The sequence below is a fragment of the Colias croceus genome, chromosome 16, assembly GCF_905220415.1.
Source record: "Colias croceus chromosome 16, ilColCroc2.1".
Lineage (NCBI taxonomy): Eukaryota > Metazoa > Arthropoda > Insecta > Lepidoptera > Pieridae > Colias > Colias croceus.
The window spans coordinates 5,686,811-5,705,525 of NC_059552.1; the positions used below are offsets into that span (position 1 = coordinate 5,686,811).

General features: G+C 30.8%; 1 protein-coding gene across 5 annotated transcripts in view; it reads right to left on the reverse strand.

The window, feature by feature from the left end:
• Positions 1–9,385: 9,385 nt before the first annotated feature.
• Positions 9,386–18,715, reverse strand: part of LOC123698517 (hemicentin-2-like) — a 110,995-nt gene continuing 101,665 nt past the window's right edge. For all 5 annotated transcript variants that reach the window (XM_045645170.1, XM_045645168.1, XM_045645169.1 and 2 more), the window contains exons 6-7: positions 13,778–13,935; positions 9,386–11,138 (exon numbers count right to left, since the gene is read on the reverse strand). In XM_045645170.1, the coding sequence (XP_045501126.1) occupies positions 10,879–11,138; positions 13,778–13,935 (418 nt within the window). In that variant the 3' untranslated portion in view covers positions 9,386–10,878. The remainder of the gene's footprint in view (positions 11,139–13,777; positions 13,936–18,715) is intronic.

An 18,715-nucleotide genomic window follows, 5' to 3' on the forward strand; every position in this document is an offset into this window, starting at 1 on the left:
TTACAAGATAACAATACAAATCAGCAATTAGCCGCCATTAGCGCGAATTAAAGTACTTGAAGCTAATAAAGTTCAGCTGAAAAGATTTACAGTCGAGATGCATTCCCGGGAACAAAGCGCGTGCTATAGCGACACATCAGTACACGACACGAGCCTGTAAGAGCGTCTGCGATGATAAATGTTGGGTCTGGCTGATTCACTACCTTTGTATCTAACTCTAGCCGCCTCGTGGGGCCGTTGAATTATTTTTATGCATTGGAAAAAGGTCGGCTTTGAATTATTCGTTGGAGAAATAGTGAAGTATATTTATGAATCTTCGTGCGAAACACATGCCGCATAAACTGAATATTATCGAGAAAGGAGCGATGTGGAAATTGTTTTTCCTTAATCCGCAGGGTTTATGAAGCAGCTTTTATGAATATTGACTAAACAGACATTATTTTCTGTGCGGCGAAATTTATTTCGATAAATTGATGTTGTATAAAGCTTGTAATTTTAAATTAGTTTAAATATAAATGAAGCTATTACAGAAGTGTTTCTGTAAAGTAGTTTGGCTTTTGATAAAGAAAAATGTTTATAAATATTTGCTTTTCCTTGAAGTCAAGGAAAATCAATAGTGAATAAGCAAGTAAAGACCTTAGATTTATTTTTCAAAAAGAACGGTTTTTGAGTGAACATTAGCGTTTATAATGTTTGTATAGCATAAGGTTTCGTAGTTCCATTAGAAATTCATTTATTTTGGCAAATGTTGAGTAAATATATATTGGTATGTTTTGTCGGTTTTTTATTTATAGAAAACATTCGAAATATAATGAAGTTTGATAGGTATTTAATCTGTTAGGGGTGACTGAAGCCCTCGATTTCCAATCTCTACGTGAACTGGCGTAGGCTGCGCGTTGTCTGTCAATCAAAACAATATACCAATACGTTCTACATAGTTCCATTGCTACCCTAAAGGATTAGTTTACCAGCTACTCGACCCACGCTAAATTTATATCTAATAATAACCTGTATACCTACGTATGGATTAGTTGGACATTTTCAATTTATAGAGCTTGAGGTCACAAAAAATAATATGTATTCATAGCTCCTACTAGGAACATGAACAAACAATGTATTATGCGAAATGATTAATGATATCATAGAAATACCCTTTCAATATAATGGCCAAACCCATACAGCCTTTGTAATTTTCCTTACGACATACTTCAATCTTTTATCAAAACATTTGACTTTAATTTCCTCTGTGGATTAATAGATTATGTAATTTTTATTTGGTATAGTTTTTTTTAATTGATAATTATATGCATTCAGAATTGGTAAGCTTTAGATTAGACAAAATAAATATTTTTTTTTTATTATCTTATATATAAAAATGAATCCCAAAATGTGTTGGTAAGCGCATAACTTGAGAACGGCTTAACCGATTTCTTTAATTCTTTTTTTATTATATTCCTTGAAGTACGAGGATGGTTCTTATGTAGAGAAAACGTGAATATGTACCACGGGCGAAGCCGGGGCGGACCGCTAGTTAAATAATAAAAGTTTACAAACTTTTTTTTGTTATTAGATCATATCGTAATTAAAGTTTACTATGTAATTGTATAATATTCATAGTAAAGTCGAAGGCATTATCATTTATAATATACGTATCGGAGGAATATTTTTAAAGCATAACCAGAAAATATCAAACATCCATCATTCTAATATTATGATAAATTCATAACAACATACTCATTACTTGGTTTGAAAATCAACCATGTTTTCTATCTTGTTAAAAAGAATAAACTTCGGGTACCCAGAAACTTTTACAGCTACCTGCAAAACGTTCATGTCTTATTGCCTCGGAGAATTTTTAAAACTTTTCAATCCTACGCCTTCTTATAACTTTTTCCATCACAATAACGTAGGTTAAAACGATACAAATAACAAAACTCGTCGAGATAACAATCGTTGCATTCAGTAAATTCTTGATAAATTGTTTCTCACCGAGGATCGGACTTTTTATTTTACAGCATGTTTATTTGTTTTAATGAATAAAGTTGAGTTATATAAAATCTGTAATATTATTTCAATAATAATACGTTCATCTGAAATAAGTTCTAAACTAATAAGGTGAGGCATTCATGGAGCTGGATTTTTTTATTAAAGCAGTTATGTAGAGAGGATACAGCAGTAAATAGACTTCGTACTGAATTCAATTTCACCAACGTTCAATATTTTCTACATAAAAGTTATCCAGCAGTCGTAAAATATGGTTTACACGTATGTAAATATTTTCGGCATACAACTTTCAGCAAGTAAACTGTAAATAACTGGCGCAACCGGACGTTTAGTCCAATTTATGACGGGTTGAGGGAAATAAAAAGGGGATTGCATGACAGAGTAGGAAGTATGGGTTTTGGTTTGGCAAGCCCACAGACATAATAGCTATACCAGTTTACCAGATCCGTAATGAAATATTGCCATTGCATATCGCAATTTGCACTCCATTTTGATTTGGCTAATTCGACCCACGCTGCTACGTGAATGACAGGCGAGATTATCAGGAATCGTGCGTTTAATGTTGGTTAATTATGGCAGGTAGATTAGGGGCACGTTCATAGAACGAATGTGTAAAAACACTTGGATCGCACTTGTTACATCAATATTTATTCCATTGTATTCCATTACATTCACTAAAAACTAGTTGTATTTTATCTCGTAAAAATCGTTTATAAGGTATAGGTATCTTCCAAGATTTATCCTAATCCTCGCTTTTAAATTGATGGTTGAGAAGTTATTATTATATTAAAAATATACACTTTTTATACTAATAATTTATAGAAGAAGAGTTGAGTTGTTGCGTTTGAATGCGCCTATCTCAGGAACAACAAGACCATTCAAAAATTTAATTTAATTCTGAAACTATAGAAGAATTTTTTACGCCTAATTTTTAAACACACATTAGATTTTAGAAGTATCATTTTTAACAAATTTTAAATGCGTTATAATCTAAAATATAACATTACTGATAACAATACCAAAATACTTTTACGAAATGTTTTGTTGAGCCTCCAAAGCTCTGTGTCAAAATCATAACATACTAAAGATTGAAAACTTCTTTGAACCTTACCACAACCTTACCTACGCATACCGTGTTCTTTGATTAAGTGTCAACCGGGTGATATACTGCTATAGTAAACATATTTTTATGCATATCTTTCCATTAATATTCATATATGAAACTTCGCCAGAAAGGTAACGCAACAAATGCTATAAATCTAAAGGGTTTTTGCTCAGCAAGATTACGACAGGAAGGCGCTATATCTTACGCGAACTTGCGACAGCGTGAATTTCCTCCTAATATCCTGTTTCGATTAAACTACTAATATTACACTTTATTTTATATATTGTGTGTTACTGGAGTATTGCGAAACGTATGTTATTCAAAGTCATCCACAGTGAATGTGTAGGTTTATGCACAGAGGTTTATTTAATCTTTCTTCTTTATGAAATATCATCCGATCCCTTTACGGTAAAATCAACACTTTACGGAAATGTAAGGAATGAAAAATAAATGATACCATTCGTTTGAAATCGTCTTTTTTTCAAGTAAATACTGTTCACGGGGAAGAATTTCCCTTTACTTGAATATTAATACGTAGTATGAATATTTTTTTTGTTATTGCTAAGAAAAATCAGAAAGGCTGCTTTTCCACCAATAATGTGCGCGGATGTGTAGCGAGGAATATGTTTGTAAAAACCACTCATATCACTTCATTAATTTTGAAGTTTGAAGCATTAAGTGTTTCAAGGGATACTATTAGTTATTTGCAAACGCATTCCTCTCTAAACATCCTCGCACATTATTGGTGGAAAAGCACCCTAAGGGAGGTACTTGTTTTCAAAAAGTGAACACACAATCTGGGTTGTTCAACATGAATTTGAACTTCAATTCGCTTTAGTATTTTTCGTCCATTTTTATTAACTATATCGAACCATCATTGTCTAAAACAAAGACTTTTCGGGTCTTGAATTATGAAATATCCACTAGATATCGTTGCGGATGAGGCGGTCACTAAAATTTGTTCCTCAATAAGGGTCGGATGACAAATGAGCGTCCTCGTGACTCGCAGAAAATAACGAATTAGATGTTCTCAGAGCCCGAGAGACTCCGAGTTATATACCTTTTTGTTTTATAAATCTTTGGGGACTTCGGCTGCCACGACTGAAAAATTACATCGCTTCTCCTTCTGTGTTTTTGTATACACCCACAAAAAGTATATTATAATATGTTAAAAAATTAAGATCGAGGGAATACTTTTTTAATTTAATTGACATACGTTTAAAATTTTAATTTCAATCATTTGAAATACCTTTCTACATATGCTACTACTGAATTCAACTTTTGAATAAGTTCCATTGAATTCTTTTGCTATACATTCATACGTGAATACCTCTTAATAGTCCTGTTATAATATGAGTAATATAAAAATATTTAATTACTAGAGTTTTGAAAAGTACGCCTTAAAAGCGAACAAGTCCTAAAGCTAAATTGTCGTATCTTCGCGCACTCTAAAGAAGTATTTTAAAAAATATCTTACCCCATTTAACTTTAGTTCTCTTGCCATTATAAATTCTATTCACTAATGAATACTCGCAGTTAAATATAGGTCAAAGTGAATGTGAACATACTAATTAGCCACTTTGGGACTAAAATCTAGACGAGACCCACTCTGAATTTAAGCCTGTTAAAAATTACAGCAGTAAAACACTTTCGCAAGATATTTTCATTATTTTCACAGACGTTGGTACATATTTACTACAATAGTGGGTCTATAGGGAGTGCTTAAAACTAAAATGTATGAAAAAAAGAATAAAGATACACAAAATCAAATGTATGAAAAAAAGAATAAAGATTACAGAATGTTTAAGAATATGTATGTCATTAGCAATTCAAGATTAGCGAAATCATGTAGATATAGAATGAACGAAGTTATTAATAGAGAATTCATCAGAATACTAAATATTTCGTAAATAATTTTAATTTACATCGTGAATGAAATCTTAGGTAGGTAACTTAGTTTTTAGTTCCGAAGTTTAGTTCTCCCATTTTTTTTTTGTTTGATAGGAAAGCGCTTGACCACTATCTCGCCTTTATCACCCATTTATCTTTCAGAAGATATAAACCAGGCTTATGTCGCATAATCTTTTGTATCTAATGAAATTACATTACATTAACCAAATAAATTGGATGGACGAAATAAAAGATGACCACAATGCGATAATAATTTCTGTATGCTTGCTAGACAGTTTTTTGTTGGAGTTAATACTTGTCTAATCTATAATAATATTTTTAATAGCCGTTTTCACATTTCAATTATCATGACAAAGGAGAGTGTATCTATTGTTTGAAAAGATCCCTTTTGCGAAGGTATAAATTGGGAGGCTCGTGTTCAAACTCACATTTGACATTTCCAAATATGTATATTTTTTAGAAACTTATGCACAAAGTTTTCTAGCAGGTAGGTAATAAGTGATTTTTATTTCATAAAATATAGAAATTAATTTATTTTACTGACAAACCGCAATATCATCTCGAACATTATTTAACAAAAGAATGGATTTAATTTTATTAAAACGACTCTCGTATTTATTCAATAGCAGAGGTCACGCGGACGCGTAAGTGTTTACACAAAGTTGTTTGTGAATTCAACCAAAAAGATTTTTCCAATTTAGCGAAAAAGGCTCTGATGTTGGAGAGGTCACAAAGCGAATAGTAAAAATATATTCCCAAAACGTGACCGTAACTTTCGTCACCCAAGGGACCCTGCCCGTACATGACAAATATAAACGAAAATACCATTCCGAACTAGAAAAATGTACAAACCACGAATTTGTGCCAAAAGAACTGAAAAATATCACATTTATACAGCGATTCTCTTTTACTGCACAGTTTGAAATTCATCGCTTGTATCCTGCTCGTGTTTTGGTGTAATAGGATTATTAGACTCCCCACACATGTAATTTACTGCAATATCGGCTTAAGCCTTTAAGTTTTCACGCTAAATATGGCTTTAAAATATTTGAAGCGAAATTAATTGCTCTCATATTCAATTACGCATGACGAAAAATAGGTTTGAAATTTAGCACCAAAATAACTTTTAGGAGTTCGTTGTGTTAATTAGTTTTATTCATTCAAGGCTAAATCTTACATACATAACATTTACTTTGGTTTGAAATATTGTGAATAAAATATATATTTATGGGTTCTTTAGCTTTTTACAATGGACGTTCATTCGAGTATTATAGGTAAGTCATCTCATTAATATCTGTTTTTTTTTTCAAGTGAAATATTTGTTATTAAAAAAAAAATCAATCATTTTCTAATTACAGTCCGACGCGGACGGATGGAATTCAACAGACGCAGTTTATTCGCTATAAACAAAAGGTCACTGGGCGCGAGGCGAGAGCGGGTTATCGGTCATCTGTCAGGAGCACGTCGCTCAATATAGCACTTGCTGACAATACGCCTCTGCCCTCACCACGTTCTATATGGGACACATTATGTCACTGCTTCCTATGAGTTTTTAAATTTAATCCATTCGTCATCATCATCATCGTGGGATCCTCTCAGTGTGTTAATACAGGCGGGTCCTTAGGAGGGCAATCGCGCTCTTTTGGATTATTTGCTGGGGAAGAAAAAAGTATCTATCTAAAACATCGATCGGCATTGAAGATGTGAATATAAATATGTACTAGGATCTTTGTAGACAATGTTGCGTTATTAAGCTATTGAATAGCTTTTATGTCAGACTTTGAGCGCGGCGACCGAATGTAAAAATTCCGTAACGAAAAAACCTAACACCCTCCACTCCAACCGGCACAGCTATATGCTTTACCGCGGCAGTCCTCGAGTGCCACATATATTTTTTATATTATGATGATAGTGAACATTTCTCGCGTTGTAGACTGCTACAGTTGTTGCTAGAGTTTGTCGTGTTCACTGGAACACGACAAACTCTAGCTGAGAAGCCAAAGGGATCGATCAAAGGGAAATAAATGCTTGAAGAAAAACTATTTTTTTATTAAACCATAATATAGCAATTACAATGCATCTTTGTATGGTGTGCTATGGAAAGTTATAATTGGTCGTTATATAAAATTATGTATTTTCTTTTCACCCTAAAAATGCTGTTAATTTAACTTGAATAAAATAAAAAACGATAATAGACAATTCAATTAAAAAATCTATTTCAAAACCAAAACTAACTAGACTCTTTCGTAACAAAGTCATCGATTCGAATTAAACAATCTATTGTATTATTCATTCATCTGCAAATAGCATTCAAACAATTTACATGAACTTCTATAGTCTCCCACAAAATATTTATATCGTTCAAAACATTTTCCTTTACTGTTCCAATTCGGATGTTTTGTTGTTTATTCTTTAGAGAGAGTATTAGCACTCAGCTTGCTCAATTTATTCAGAAAGAAAAAATACATTTCATTTTTGAGTAAAACGTTTTTTGTTAGTTTCATCCATCGATATAAAGTTTCAAAGTAAAAAAAAATTGAATGGGAGTAAAATTACACACAAACATAAAAATTGAGCTTTAATTTTTTGAAAATTTCTATCTCGTTCAACATTGTTTTTGCATGTTTGTTGATCAACATAGATTTTTAAACCTTTTTTGTTTTCTAAATTGAGGCTATGTATGTATTTGCTGCATAATAAAACGGCAAGGTGCAAAGTGTACACACTGTAGCTATACATTAAAATTTAAATTGATAATTTTTATAACATATTTTGGTAATGTGATTTGCTGTTACAATTTACGCATTGGCGATAAGAGATTTCGATATATTCCTAATTCCTTTGTTGTTTCTATAAAAGTAGTTATTGTAACTTCTTCCAAAAAATATCACTAAGATTACTTGAAAATTGAAATGTAAAACACTTAAAGATGTTTCTAGAAAACTCTGTACAAACAGGGTTGTCTTTGAAAGAACGAGTATTTACATTGTAAATGTCTACCCAACAAAATGTCGCTTACAAAATAGAGAGTGGAAACAAATGTTTTCGGATCTTAAATGTAAGAACAAAAAAACAATAAAGTAACGCGGAGTTGAGAGTTTCTCTAGCGTTATAAGTTAGGTACCTATGAATCTTTATCTTTTAATATACTTCCTGAAAAGGTTGTTTGAATTTATTTGGGCTGTTGTAATTTGTAATGGAAAATAATTTTACTTAGGGAATATCGTTCAAAGGTAAATTTAAAAAATAAAATATTTCAAATCTTTTTGATTAAGTGATTTCGCCATAGGCATCATCTCGAATTCGTCGCCAGCGGATAAAAGGGATTTGGGAAAGGGCACAGCTATTGAACCTTCGAAACAGGAAAATCCACTGCAAAAGCATTTACTAAGGGCCGTAAAAACATATAACCCGATGAATCGAACATCCACATTATCAAAAATGTTGTACATTACCCAAACAGACTCTAGAGTCTAGGACATTAATACAAAAGCTTAAAAAAGTATAATTAGTATCTAACTTATATTCCCTTCGTTATTTAAGGTATATAATTTTATGACATGGCTTTAGATTCAAAAAATTAAAAGAAATCTATGCTGTTGTTTGACGATTGTCTAATGAAACTTTGAAATTTGTGCAATCATTATTATTAGCCTTTTCTGACTCCTAGAACACGTCGACGTCCTCAAATCGCAGAAATATGAGATGTATATAAAGTGTTATGTAATTATGTTAAATATGTTACATAGAATTTCTTTTCAAATAAATGTTTTCCTTTAACATATAGACATGAGGAACGGGCAGAAAATACCAACTTTCCCTTCCGTTCATTTATACGCTCCGTTTCGACCCTTTATTTCCTTCCCTCAATTCTGTCTTCATTTTTCTTCTAATTCGGAGCTACATTACTTAATATGATTTCTTTTGTATCCTAACTTTTGTGATTATTTCTCACGCTTGAAGAGACTAATAGGGTTTATTAAAATAAAAATATTTACTGTTAGGATAAAACAATTTCAAAACTAATTACCTACAAAGCTTTCTTTCTTGTCTGTTTTATTAGAAAAAAAAAAAATAAAATTGTGTAGCCATGTTAAAAATGTACAATGTACATACCTGCAGTTTAATCCGTATAAGAGAAAGCTCATCCACGTTTGATCTAATTAATTATTTCAAACCATAACTCATAAAACCACTTTACCACTTTTAGCTCAATGGAATTAAGCGGTCAGTTTTACCCCTGTTACTTCTGACATATTTTTAATACAATTTAGATTTCATATCATTAGCATATAGAATACTTACTCAAAGGAATGTCATATTAAAGTATACTTATTCAAAACGTTTCATAAATAAAACACAAAGTTATTTATTAATTGTATATCTATAATTATTTTCTTACAAATTTTAAATAACATAATTAGATCAATGCTACAATTGATAGTTTATTACACAACCCTTTTATTAACTACTTGAATGAATGGCTGTCTGCCATAATTATACAACTTTATGCTGACCATCTCATAGTTTATATTATTTACAATATCTATGTACATGCTTTAGACCTATATTCACAACATATTGTAACTTAAGTGTATATCTAATAACCCTATTATTATAATAAGATAACTTATTCAAAATATAAACATTAGTTTCGAATAACCTTACTCATAATAACTATTTCAATTTTTACAGAATTTCAGAAAGCCAACGTTTTAATAGACATACATTATATTATTCAAGAATAAATTAGAAAAACGCAATTTAATTGCCCAACTATTCTATTAAAGCATTAAAAATAATTAAACATTTTTATTCCAGAAGAATCATGTAGAAGAAAAACCGAATAAAAATATTTGTTTTGTAGATAATATTCTATGACTCCATATTCAATTCCTGAGAGATATTTGTTTTGATAGGTATTGTCTTTATTATATCGTATTAATATACTCAAAAATAATGAAAACTAATTAATTCTTCGGGGAAAATTTTATATTGAACAACGATCTACTTCATATCTATTAAAATATTTATAATAAACAGATACTAATTGTTATTAAGCTGAACATAATATGATCACAACAATAAATTTAATAAAAATATACTTACACAGACAAATATTATGATAAAAGTTAAATAAAAGAGTAAAATAATTCCGGACTGCTACAGCTATCTATGGACAATTTTTATTATTACCTTTATCAAGCATTTCGAAATCATACATTTAACGCATGACTATAAATGTAAAACCGTACACGTTGTAATCGTGTATGCTCATAAGTAAAAATATTAACTTAGAAACTAATCCAATATAACATATTTTGATGAGCCTGAGTAAAGAAAACACGTGGTTAAAGTAGGCGGCAAAGGGCTTAGTTTGTTAAACACATAAAGTGCCTCCTATGTTAAATCTGGGATTATCTTTATGCTATGAAATCGAATCGTTCTTATTTCACTATAGGATTAATACGGGGAAGTTAGCTGGAAAAACAAAAGGAAATCAGGAACGGATAATCGTCTAAAGACTTAAACCAGCCCGAAGTAAGCGTTCCCCTAATCGCTTTAGAGACATTTATGACTGAATCAATTCTTCTCTAAGCTCCCTTTTGTGTTCAATGTTTAAATTATATGTAAATTGAGCTAAATTTTTCGTCATTTCAATCCAGACACATCATATGTATCCATAGAAAATAAATCTACAAGTAAAATTGACGTAGAAACATTTTTTGACCTAAGTCAGTAAGTAGTCGTTGTATTCAGAATACTATATATTATATGTATTAAACAAAGTCATGGATGTAATAAAATGTTTTAAAATAGTTTCACAATGTTTTATTACCAAGTATTTACTGTACAGGTCATCTCATGAGTTTAAAGATGTTATCAAAAGTATTTTCAATAAGTACAAAAATAGTTTTACTAAAGAGACTGTTTACAATGGTTACATTCAAAAAGTAGCTAAATAAAGTATGGTAATTTAAAACGTGGAGTTGAAAAGTGGATACAGATGTGAGGATCATGAAGAGTACTGGATTTATATGGGATGATAAAGTGCTGGAGCTCTGCATAGCGGCTGGCCTCTCTCCGCTGAGAACGTGAACGATGACTGAAGCCGATTCTGTTGAGAAATAATTATCTTCTAAATATGTATTTATATCCACACTTCTACTATCTAGAAAAAAAACTGATGTTTTAGAATACGTAAAGAAACTTAAAGCTAGTTGTCCCTCGAGGGGCTATTGGAATTCATATTAATACTGATGAAGCAATATATTCGTACCGATTTTGATAACAATGAAAGTCTCTATCCCATAGAGGTTACAAACATGCAATAAAATAATTACTTGCAATACGCTTTGTCCCTGGGATTGTATGCCTAAACTGGGGAAATGAACTGAATATAATATGTTAGCAGAGATTTACCTTACTGAATAGCTTGTATTAACGGTCATTGAAATTATGTTATTTGCTTTTCGCGTATGTATTGACATGTTGTATTTGATTATTGCTTTGTATGTAATAATTGATGTTTATTATACATTTTTATTCATTTGATATTTAGAACTGAAACATTTAAGTTAAATATCTCATAATATTATTATGAGACAAAGCAGTAATGAAATTGATTATTATTTATCTACCATTCAATCATTTATTCATTTATTTATCTATTAGTTGTTTATTGCCATGATAGGAAATTAATAAATTCTCAGAGGAAAACTTTGTACAGCTTAATTACGTTTACTCGTAGTAAAGTAAACAGCGGTCCTGCGCTGTAGTTTGTTATACTTTTAATGCCATAGGCAAAGTCGTGTTTATCAGAAGTAAAGAGAAATCAGAATATTGTATCTTTTTCTTCCCGTTAGTTCCCTAAGAAATTGTTTTCTTGTTATTGTATTTTGTATTTGTAATTTATTATTCAGCTTAACAACAAACTTTTGCTGCATCCCTGAAATATATTTATACAGGGTTAGTTTTCAATGACCGGCCAAATTTTCAGAAATGGTTCAGAATCGATAACATTTTAGGTCTAATGAAAAAAAAAATACGTTTTTTTTTAATTGGATTTCATTCCTGTCCGCCACTAAAAAGCGAACGTGTGGACATTACAAAAGCACAATTCAGTTCAACAACCTAGATAGGTAGAAGTTAGCACACACATAAATTTGGCGATGCGCGCACGCACACAAGTACATTGATTCTGGCGGTGTTTACGATTTAGGAAGTTTTTAAGACATTCTCAAACGAATGCTATTATTTTTATTTTATTTTATTCGACAATAATGTTTCAAATATACCTTTGGTTTAATATCTAGATTTTAATTTTAAATTTTGGCTGGTCATTGAAAACTAACCCTGTATTATAAGGTGCCAGATTTTTTTCATTTATTCAGACAAGAGCTTTGAATTTTACGGTCTAAGACATTTATTTCTCAAAAAGATAACATTTCAATCACTAACAAATTAATATTTTTATAAAACAACTCTCTAGGTCCATCTGTAAGGTATTGCTATATGGAATTGCAAAAAGCTTTTCCTTATTCTTGCTTGACGTTTTTTTACGCAGCAGTAAATGAAAATGCGATTAGTCCTTTCAAAATACAATTACAGTTCTTAACAGTGCTTTGTACCAAAACTATTGTTGATTTCATTCAATATGATGGACTATGACTGTTTTATTTATTCTGTGGTTTCACTCACAATAAATTTTAATTCAGAACATTGCTTTGTTTCATTGTGACGCATTCAAAACCATTTGTTTCGTACAATGTTTTATTTAAAGCTATGAATATTACTAAGCAAAAAGTATGAAAAAAATTAAAACGCTGGGTATACAATCCAGTTACTTTTAAATATGAAAGTAACGTGATGCAGTTTGTTTAAGCATTTATGTAAATTTCCAAATGCTATGACACTAACATTAAGGTTAATTTATTTCGAAATGGATATAAATAAATTGAACTGAGACGCATATTATATTATCTTCTAATATAATGTATAAAGTTATTGTGTCGCGGTGTTTATAATGAAACTTACTCTTATCATTTAGGCCTTAGGGGTATGAAAAAAAGATGGCCGATTCTTAGATCTACACAAACTTACATGAGAACCGGTCAAGCCGTTTCGGAGGAGTATTTTAACTAATAGTTCAGGATACATCGCCCATTTTGGCAAGTGACTACTATCAAGCTAATTTTCCGTTTGTAGCTTTATTTTGATGAGACGCCCAATAATTTCGTGTACGAAAGTCTCGATTGTGGTAGCTAACAGAGATAACAAGGATAAAAATTTTTGATTTGATGGTTCTCAAATATTTATTACTAACTGAATTTTTTTTTGTTCAATCAAGATAATTACCTAAATTATTCGAAAAAATATTTGTCCTACAAAATCTATGGTTGGTTCAAAGAGTCCCCCTTTCCAAAGTGTATCGATAACGAGGTCATCATAAATGATTACTAACAAGCTGATTTTTTTGTTTTCACTTAGTTAATGTTTATATAATTCAACAGACACATTGTCCTACAAATTGCGTAATAAATATTTGAGAACCATCAAATCAAAAAAATTTATCCTTGTTATCTCTGTTAGCTACCACAATCGAGAGTTTCGTACACGAAATTATTCGGTGTCTCATCAAAATAAAGCTACAAACGGAAAATCAGCTTGATAGTAGTCACTTGCAAAAATGGGCGATGTATCCTGAACTATAAATTTTTTGACACGAGAATTTTATGTACATAGAGAATATATTACCTGAGCTACTAGGCGCACATGTGTAGTTTCCAGAATCATGGGGCGCTGCGCGTGCGATAAGCAGGCGACTGGTGCGCGTGCGCTGCTCCGTCTCCACGCTGATCCCGCCGCGCTGTGCATAGTTGACCACTTGTTCTCCTCGATACCAGTAGATAAAACTGTGTACAGAAAATTATATGTGTATTTGTTTGAAGAGAGGTAAATAATTCGTTCAAAGTTTAAAATAATTGACCAGAATGAAGGAAACCTAGTTTTGTTTCGCCTAACATAACGGTGCACGTTTTTAATTTGTTGTCAGCTTATTTATGTAAATTAGTGCGGATTAGAAATGTCTATTTAATTTTTATTTAAGTCTTTTGAAAAAAATATTTTCCTAATTATAATTGTACCTAGGTTTATTTACTTTGGGGTTATCTAATGTCTCTTTTGAAACCTTTCAGTTAAAATATACATTTTAAACCTGGATAATAAAAAGGAGAATATTTTTTTACCATAATACTTCAGTATTTGAATATCGTGAAAATTTTAATGTAGATAGTTAATATATTTCAAAGAATATGTAGTCTACATTGCGAAAAGTAGTTTTAATTCCGTTCGTCAGAAATGAATATTATGTTATCATAATGTATTATTCTAGTACTCTAATATTAAACGTTTACTGAAGTTCATTCCTAACTGAGCAAGTAGATAAATGTTGGTAATAAAGGTAGGTACACTTAAAATATTTTCACTTGAATTGTACAAGAATACATTAGGAGCTGATTTGAGAATTTCTGTTTAAATTACGGTAGGTATCCACCGCTATACCTTACTACTTGGTACTCTAAATACCTAATATTTATACATAGATACTCATTTATATTATTCTATGGTATATTTTTTTTATAAATAAGAAAGGTATGTACAATGAATACGCTAATCTTTTATATACAGAAGATCACCATCAAACGAAGTTTCAGCTATATAATATAATGAGTGTTTCAAATTTAATATTTTCAGTATAGTCGCAATTCAAATTATAAATAGTATCTCAATTAAGTTTTCGCTAATTATTATCAATCTTTTTATAATAGGCTTCACGTTCAACGGTAAATCTTAAATATCAATTAAGATCATAATTATAAATTAATTAACGAATCCGTAAAGGTAGACTAATTAATTTTATCGATTTTTGATAGAATTATTACATGGACAAAAATTGTCAACGAACGTTTAGAATTAGAAGTTTATAATTAACTAGGTTTCCGCCCGCGGCTTCGCCCGCGCAGTCAAAGTAAAACCCGCATAGTTCCCGTTCCAGTGGGATTTCCGGGATGGGATTGCGTCCTTTTCCCGGGATAAAAAGTAGCCTATGTCCTTTCTCGGGTATCGAAATATCTCCATACCAAATTTCATGAAAATTGGTTCAGTAGTTTAGGCGTGATTGAGTAACAGACAGACAGACAGACAGAGTTACTTTCGCATTTATAATATTAGTATGGATGTATTTAAAATAATTAAATTATAGTAGGTACCTAGCTCATATAAACCAACTATCAAGTTTTTTCTACATCGAAAGACATGCGTATTTCTCTTTTTACTTTAAAAATACCCAACAGTGAGAGCAGTGAAATATAACCTAATATTTTGAAACATTTAAAAATGAATACATTTCACATGGCAAATGCGTTTTATTAGGCAGTTGAATGTAAAATAGGATATCAGAGTGATACAAACAAACAGCTACAAATTAACAGTGTACAAATAAACTAGCTGTCTGTATGACCTCCCTAGTTAACGTGTATTGTTTAAAATGTTCTGCGAATTCCTATTTGTTAAAGGCTCTATCAAATTGCATGCTATTTTAGCAATGTAGTACTATTGTAATAGAGTATTGTTTTATTTCGTAAGAGACCGGGAAAACAAATACAAGGAAAGGAAGGTACGATCATAATAATAATAATAATAGACGTGTTAATGTAACCGCATGAACAAAAACAAATTTTCACTTTGTATTTAAATTTTAAATTGTATGAATGCAAAGAAAACTTAAGCACAATTTTACCTACTGTATATTTAATGAGTCATTCCGTGAAAATATTTACTACTAAAAGGATTAAAACTGAACTCGAACATTTTTGAGCTTTTTGGTAATCTACATTGATTATCCAACTTTTGGCATATAGCTCCATATGCAGTCTATTTGGACAACATAAAACCAAAAGGTTGAACAAAAAAGAAAGCCTATTAGTGAGCTTACGAACTGAATAATATATTTCTTATACATATAATTAATCAAACCAAATTGAATCAGGCTCTAAAAATAAAGAGGGTATACAATTCCCCGATTATAAACCCGAGTAACAATTCTGAATGCGTTATTATAGTAACTTGGCGAACAAATACGTCTTATATACTCGCCTACATTTTAATGAATCGTAAATATCTGCATCAATGGCCTTGTTAGCATTTAAGCGAGCTTATTCAGTATGTGTATTGCTCCGCAGTACGGGTTGCTTTTGCTTCAAGGGTATAAAACTAGACTATTAATGTCCCACTGCTAGCCTCCCGCTCCAAAACGAGCATGACTATAAACTACAATGCTCCCTCGAGCTTTGAAAGACTATTACTTTGAATTTAAGGTTAAATTTTGTATAATGTTGTATTTTAATCACGATTTATGACTGGACAACTCACATTTATCGATATATGGTCAAAATAATAAGCTACCGATTGACCCAGATACGCTCGTTACTCGTGTAATATGATTTTAATAATATGTATTAATGATACTTAAAATGTATTTATTTTTAAGTATAGTACCAAAATATATTTAAAGCCGTGTTTAAAAATCGAAGCTTGTATTTTTATTTAATTCCTAAATCTTCATTTTTAAATAAGGTATCTAAAACTTTTATGTATTGGGCTGGTAGGAGCACTATAATGAAAGAATAATAACAAGTTTCTAAATTAAATACTTAAAAAAAATTGCTAACGTTTTATAGAGGCAAACTTTTTTTACATTATTTTTGTGAATATTCTAATTTGGCCTTTATTTAAGTTATATTAATTACATCGTAACATCAAACAATCGTTTGAAAATTCAATTTTACTTTATCATTTTTATTAATACTCCAGAGGCTATAAATTCATTCTGTCACTAAAATTAGGGCAGAACTAGCTTATATTTCATAGGATAAATTTGGAATTAGATCGGGATACTTACTATTGCAGTTATTCTCTTCCATTTTAGTCAATAAAAGAACAAACACTATATTAAAATATTTAATACCTTATATTCGATACATATCTTCAATAAGCGTAAATCATGAACAAAAAACGCAGTAGATATATGAGTAAAGTGGCCTGAATAAAAAACCCTCTTTCCGCGCGGAGCGTATCATTCTATCAATATTCAAATTGAAGACCCCTCGCCGAGATCTCAGACACATGGTACCATTAAATGGCGATAGGTAAAGAATACTTCACTTAGGCTCCTCCGACCCTTTTATCAGAAAATAAGCTTATCGTGTTTATGGCTGCGCGACCTGAATACTTTGTGGTGAAATTTTATAATGCTGTTACAATTTCATTGAGATATTAAATCTTCTTAAAATCATAGGCAATGTATTTTTTGCAGTCGTACCTCCTTTTAAAAATAATAGTCTTGATATTATTACCGGTTTACCTAATAGGATATGGTACCTACCTCATGGATATTTTACCAAAAGAAATACAATCTTGTTTGTATATAGAGGAAAGGAAAAAAAAGTCATTAAAAGTAGTGCAAGGAATTAAAAGTATGTATTCAAAGGTTGTGGTATATAAAAAAATAAACAAAAATATCGTGCTCCTATTAGTCTGGTAAGGACAAGTAGGTAATTATGATCCAAGATGTACAGATCAAAATAATAACATTTCTTGATCATAGCGCAATGTAAAAGAAACTTGTAATTATTTGATACAACAAAAGCTTTCAGACGAAACTGGAGATCAATACTCCAATTTCATCTCTGAAGTTAAAATTTGTTCAACCGTTTTTAAGATAATATCAAATAGTCTTCATTAGATTAAACAGTTTTTAAATTAATAGGTGTGAACAAATGGAGAGAATTAATCATTAGTTTATTCTTATATGTAATACACGAAAATATACGTATAATGTCATGTTAAATTAATGCCTAAAATACTACGAAAATGAATTCGATTTCACTTGAAACTGTAACTGAAAAGGAAACCAAAGAATAGCATAAAAGAACTGCTGATTTTGAGAGGGTGAGTACAATTCGTAGTCCCGCGTAGCTACAAGCGAAAGTCATCGCTTTACAGGAAAACTTAATGTTATTGGAGAGGTCTGCTAGTACAGGCATAACCTTTTAAGTTGATGAGTTAATTCACCTCTACGCTGAAATATAATCTCGATCCACTGAGAGTTAAAACTACGTTTTAAAATCATTTTTATAGGGTGTAGCATGTGGCACCGCTGGTTTTTTAAATTTGGCAAATGTATCTTTAATTTAAGTTATAAGATTTTGAAGTAATTTAAATTTGGAACAAAAGAAATTAATAATCAAATAACTAATGTATTTTTGAACAGTTACATAGAAAATATACATTTTCTTTCTATTTAATCATTAATAAATAACACCTTTTGTGCTGTTACGGCGAAGTTTGACGAGGGTAAATGATTAATAAATAAGCAGCTTGTCCTAATGTTCCAGCAGTCTTGATAATGTTTTTTTTTAATGAGTTCACCTTTTCGATATAATATTTAATTTGTTATATATATAATATTATGTCGCAGGAAACCAAGAATTGGTCAAATCTCCAAGTGATTTTTTTTTAATCGAACACGATTTTACAATATGTTGATTTAGTAAAATTTAATTGTTGATTTTATATTTTACGCAATAACAATACAAACACAATTTATTAATGAATGGTCGCTAAAAGTGATAT